Here is a 5,838-nt window from a genome sequence, read left to right on the forward strand (position 1 = left end):
GGGCCGTGGCCAGACAAGCTCACCCCCTCGCCAGAGCTACTTTTGGAAATTTGACCAAAATGCTTCTCCTCGGAGGGCTTACGGGAGGCATTTTTGAGCATGTTCTTGAACTCGATAGTCGACGTGGTGGAGATGGAAGAACCCAACGATTTCTCCACGTTCGCCGTGGAGGCTCTGCCCACGGGGCTGGAGAGGGCGTTTTGAGAGGAGAAAAGCGAGCGGTGGGGAATCGAGTGGGGCGAGTCCGGGTATTGCTTCTGCGAGAGGCCAGAGTGCACCACCGATTTCGGTAAATTGTTGTGATTGGAGTCCGGTGTGAAAAACACCTCGCTCTTGCTGGGGGAAGGGGAGCCGTCCGAGGTGGAGTCGTTTCCCCTCAGGCTGTAGCTCCCGTACATCCCCGGAGACGACGCCAGCGGGTCGCAGCTCTCGCTCTGATCGAGAATAGACCTCATCGACTGAGGAAAGGATGACTTCACGCCAAATTCCTGCGATCTTTGACCATAGCTGGACAGGACTGGCTGGTACTCCGTAGCTTCAGAGAGTTTACTCGATTTCAAGATAGACTTGGCGGGTTTCTTCTCCAGGTTTAGCATGGCCGATGGCGGCGGCCCAGAGTAATCGAAGTCGCGGTAATCTTCATCTTCTTGGAAAGACGTGTCTGGGTAAAACTTCTCCTGGGAGGAGTCCATTAAAGAGGAAGGTATCTCCATGCTGTCTGCAGACTGCTTGTACAGGCCGGCCGGAGACTCTCTGCCGAGGCCGAAGGGCCGGTAGGTGTGCACGGAATTGGGAAGTTCCTGGGGATATCCATCGTCCCGGCTCTGAAGAGGTGACCTCGTGCTGCTGGGAGTAGAAGAACCGGGGCTCATGATTTTTGAGAGCAGGGAGATAGTGTCAACGTTGCTGGACGTCGGCTTATCCATCATCTCATCCTGGGTGGGCGTCCCGCTTCGCTCGTCGCGCACCGGTGTTCCGTCCACATTGTCCATGGAAGTGCTGGTGGGACCACGCTGGAAGTCAGACGCATGACTTTCCGTTGCGATGCTGGACCCTAAGCTGCTGAGAATTGGAATATTTAAGTTCAGACCACTGAAGCCAGGATTTCCCTTCAAGAAATTGTGTATTTTCATCTCCAGGCTTGGAGAAGGGGGTTCTGATTCCAGCTTCGCTTTTGAAATTTCGGAGGATTGACCCAGTGAAGTTTCTGTTGGCAAAAGGGAAGAAGGACTGGTAGTGTGGGAACCAGAAAATCCCAGGGAATTGGCTGGTGGCTTAAAACCGGAGCTCGACAGCCCTGGGGTATGTCCAACGGGAGCCTTATTAACTGAAGTTGAGGAAACCTCAGCAGTAGATGAGTTTGGAGAATAACCAAAACTTTTGGATATAAAGGACTGAGTATTGGAAGGAATGTTCCTCCCCTTCACGCAAGGAACAGTCGTGTTGGCTGGCGATGCTGAAGTGCTCTGCGACGCGGTTTCGCTTGACTGAACGGTATTTCCAGCCACACTCTGAAGTAAGGATGACAAACCTGGGAACAAACAAAAAAACCAAACCCAAAACGTTCAGATACTCGGGTAAGAGGCAAGTCAACCTGAGCCGCTGTCAAGGGAAAGGTTTCGGCGTTTGTATCGCAGACGTTGTTCCTTAAAACTACTTCATGTTTGAGACAAGAAAATGGCTGGATTTTGCTGCATTAATATCAACATTAGCACCCACTGAGGTGCAAAGTTTTGCCAGAGGCTCAGATTGATCTATAAATTACAACATATATCTGAGTAAGTTCAGAAATAACTAACTCATCCTGGCTTTGATGCCAGATGTAAAAAACATCGCACGACTGAGCAAGGTTACAGATGCAAGGTACAGAAGCAGGAGCAGCACCTCTGGGCAGTTTTCTGCTCTAAAAAAGCAAAGGGAAACGACAAAGACCTCACGGTCTCCTGTCCCGTTCAGCACCCTTCCAAGAAGCGTTCCGGATAAGTGCGCTTTGGTCATGGCAAAAATACAAATATGTAAGAAAAGTAATAAAACTCCCTGGTCCGTAACAAGTATGCTACCTGACAAAAGGTCATCTGCACTTGCCAAAGACGTCATACATTCCAAAAAAGTTCTTCTCCCTTCATTTTCGCTTTAGGATAAGCACAGCAGCACGTTTCAGTGTGGCCGCTGCCATCAAATACATGATTAGCCATTCCCTCAACACCCGCTCTCGTACCTTGCAACGCTGGTGCGGTCTGAGTCTGGGTTTTGGAGAGAGCAGACAAAATGCTTTCAGGAGTTATTTCAACTTTGGAGAGAATATTTGCTAACGGATTTGAAGGAGCAGATGGAGTCCCCATGACAGGAGTCTTTAGGCCACTCGTAAGAGCTGTTGGGCTCGTCGGGGTTCCCGGAGAAGGTCTCGAGGCAGGACTGACACCTAGGATGGAAGCACACACCACTCACGTACGTCGCTTTGTTAACAGAAGCTTTTTCTGGCTCAAGTTTTCCACAGATACAACTGCAGCAGAGCTCCGCTGAGCACGAGCAAGGAGAGGCTCACAAAGCCGACAGTTGTGTGTCAGAGACTGAGCCCGCATCTTTTAAGGAGTAACTTGTTCATGTTTATTTTGAGAAAATTAAAGCTTGAAAAGATTACAAAACAAAACTCCACTGCTAGCTCCGTTAAACCAAACACCTGGGCTAGCACCGCTTCAGCGCTCACCTGTATTTTTCATCACAGAAGTTAAACTGCTAAGAATGGAGCTGATCTTTGCCAGGTCCACGTTGGCCAGGTTGGGCAACGCAAGCGCTGGCGACGGAGGGACAGGCGCTGCGCTTGCCGCCTTTGGAGCCGGAGCAGTCGGAGTAGTCTGGGCAGGCGTTGTCACTGTCACCGAAGTTGTGCCTGCTGCAGTGGTAGATGGCACCGCTTTGGGGACGCTTTCAGTCTTGGCAGGTGCCGAAGCTGGAGCAGCCTGCTTCTCCTTCCTCTCTTCCACTGCATCAGAGAGGGGGAGAAGAAGACCAGAACCGTCACTCTGTCCCTGAAGAATTACTTAGGGTATAGGATTTTCAACGGGATCCTCATCATTAGGCATGTTAGGTCTGGTTCCCGCAGGCTATGTAAAAACATATTTGATGAGTGGTTTGGGAGATGGGAACAACCACAAGTCCCAGCTAGACTGGGACTTCCCTGCTTGCGTCAGGGGACTGGGGCAGGAGATCGAAACCCAACAGCACCAATCCGCAGCCCAAAGAGGGGTTTTGGGCATCCTCTACATCCCAAACGAGGCTTCAAAGGGCTGCTTTGCCTCGATGTAATTTCTACATGACAACTACTGTCCCGCAGAACGTACCAATAATTTTAGACGTATCGTCTTCCACATCCGAGAGCTCCATATCTTCCACATCCCGATTATCCGTCACAGGCTCTGGAGATACTGTCTTGCGACTTCCTACCACCGGAGACCGGGAGCCATCCTCCTCCCCCATCCCCTGAAAAGGGGACTCGGAGCCCGTCGGAGACGGGGCATCCATACTTGGAGAAGGGACAGGAGACTCCTCTGGATCAGGAAGCGTTGCTTTCAACTGGTCTAGCTTTTTCTTTAGATTGCTCACTCGATTAGCAAATGTTTTATACGCCTAAGAAAGAAAGGACGTCGGACTGAGTGTCTTTTACAGGAAGAGAGCATGCCTCAATCACTTCCCTAATGAAGAAGCACACAGCCTTTGAAAACCATTTCCAGTTACCTGTACCCCTGCAGTGAGAACTCTGCAGTAAGAACTCAGCTTTTCGGTGTGACTTGCAGAGCAATGACCACAAAAAAAGGGGGAAGGTTAAAACCTTTCTCCAGTGACTTAAAACAATTTTCATAAAAAACTCTGTTTTCTAACAAACACGCTGCCTGTTTAAGGGTTTTTTGGAAAGGCTGGTTGTTTTTACAATGCTTTACTGAATTCCTTCTTTCTTTGTTCATCTAGTTCGCATACTGATCACAACTTGTGCAGTTTCCAGAATTTAGGATTTGTTAGACAAACTGTAATTTTACCCTCCAGAAGGGCTACAAAATTCCAGCAACATACAAGAACCAAGCTTCTGACCCATGGATTTTTGTAGCGTCTCCTTTTCTTGCTCGACACCTCAACTCTGCTCTCTTTTGAAACCATTTGTGCAACAATCACACCAAACTTCTTCATTTGTGAACAGAGACACGATGTGTGCTCTAGCCTCTGCGATGCTCAGCAAACACAGGCAGACATCGACCCGCCCGAGAGGAGGACGGAGGAAAAGCGTACTCACATTTGCTACCACTTTGACTTCCTTATACTGCGCTTCATAGAATATACCGGCATTCTCCAGGGCTTCAGTGAGAGAGGGGCCATTTTTCACTTGCTTGTCTAAGCCGTTTACAAACTCTTCCAGCTTGGAACTTGCTTCTTCAAACTCCTTGGAGAATTTCTTTCCTCCTGTTTTGTCTGCAAGGAGATTAACACCACGCAAATAAGCTGTCATCCACCAAACGGGAAATCAGCTCTCAGAAACGCATCCTCAACAGCAGCAACTGGGAAGTTCAGGCAACGGACGCTGCATCATGCCGTACGCTCCCCAGACCAGCCTGTTCATCCATCAGTATCCATTGGAAAAAAAGAGGCCAAGCTGCTAGCAGTCCATATTGGTTTTCAACTAGTTATTAGTGATAAATAAGTTCAAGACACAGAAGGGTAAAACTTTACTCTTTCAACTACTCGGATAGCGTACTTCCATTTTGGAAGAAGCAAAAATCTTGAGTTCTACTTTTCCTTCATTACCATATGCCAAGGGTTCCTAACATCATCGGGGTTCACATCATCTATGAGTTACCACGACTGTAAATGACCATTTTTGAAGACTGCAGCCACGGATTACCAAGCACTGCCAGCAAATTCTGCAGTTTTACAATTAAATTTCCTGGTAATACGGCTCAACGTAACTCAGTTCTTTTACCCCTAAGATGCACTGCTTCCTATCGGACTCACAGTTGGCATTCTCAAACTGTGGCCACTGATGGATGCCTTAATTAACTTAAAATATTAAATCTGTAATTATTTAAAGGGTTCTGAACACAGCAAGAACAATGCATGTTTTAACGACGTACAAGGGCATGTTTGAATAGCACAAAATACGTCTTCATCACTTCTGCTTTGTTCGAGTTCTGCATCTGTGGGTTTCTACGACCAGGTTCAAATTAACAAAGGTTTTAGGCTCCCGTTTGGTGGTTCTTAACTGTGCTTTGAAATTTGGGCATTTTACAGACACAAACTGATTTCTGGTCTAAGGCTCAACAAAACCGAGGAGCTCCTACAACTGTATTTGCGCCTCCTTCCATTACATTGGATTTCGTACATTATACACTGTCTTTACCTTTTAAACATTTAAGTGTTTCAGTGCTGCACACATCCACTCTCATAGTGGAAAGCTGCTTCTCTTTCAGTTCTATCTGGTCTTCCGAGCGCTTATACAACAGCAATTCATCAATGAGAGACTGTGGCTGAAAAAAAAAAAAAACAAACAAGAAAAGCATTCTCATCACATTCCATGGAAGAGAAGCACCACTGCGTAGAGCTAACAGCACAGACCTGCTTCAGTGACAAACAACGCTCAAGTTCAAGACCGTTTCCGAACGAGAGCTAATGCAGAAATGACCCGTGCAAATCTCTGGATTTTTCACCTCAAGTCAAACAGATCAGCGGACTCGGCCTCAGGCAGGGGCTGTAATTCTACATGTCTCCTGGCCGTGATGGTTAAGAATAGGGACAACCCTTTTTTATTCCCTTTTTTTGACTCTACTAGTGCCTGTGCATTTCATTAACATG

The 5,838-nt window shown here is 47.7% G+C and overlaps 1 protein-coding gene across 1 annotated transcript; it reads right to left on the minus strand.

Moving 5' to 3' along the window:
• Window positions 1-5: 5 nt before the first annotated feature.
• Window positions 6-5,513, minus strand: LOC104169544 (regulation of nuclear pre-mRNA domain-containing protein 2-like; the record flags this gene model as incomplete). Its single annotated transcript, XM_009710485.1, has 6 exons — window positions 6-1,531; window positions 2,219-2,422; window positions 2,708-2,983; window positions 3,342-3,627; window positions 4,286-4,461; window positions 5,387-5,513. Coding segments are annotated over 6 exons (2,595 nt in total), but the record flags the coding sequence as incomplete, so codon positions are not given.
• Between the last annotated feature and the right edge of the window lie 325 nt (window positions 5,514-5,838).

This window comes from Cariama cristata, unplaced genomic scaffold (genome assembly GCF_000690535.1).
Source record: "Cariama cristata isolate BGI_N322 unplaced genomic scaffold, ASM69053v1 scaffold32311, whole genome shotgun sequence".
Taxonomy (NCBI): domain Eukaryota; kingdom Metazoa; phylum Chordata; class Aves; order Cariamiformes; family Cariamidae; genus Cariama; species Cariama cristata.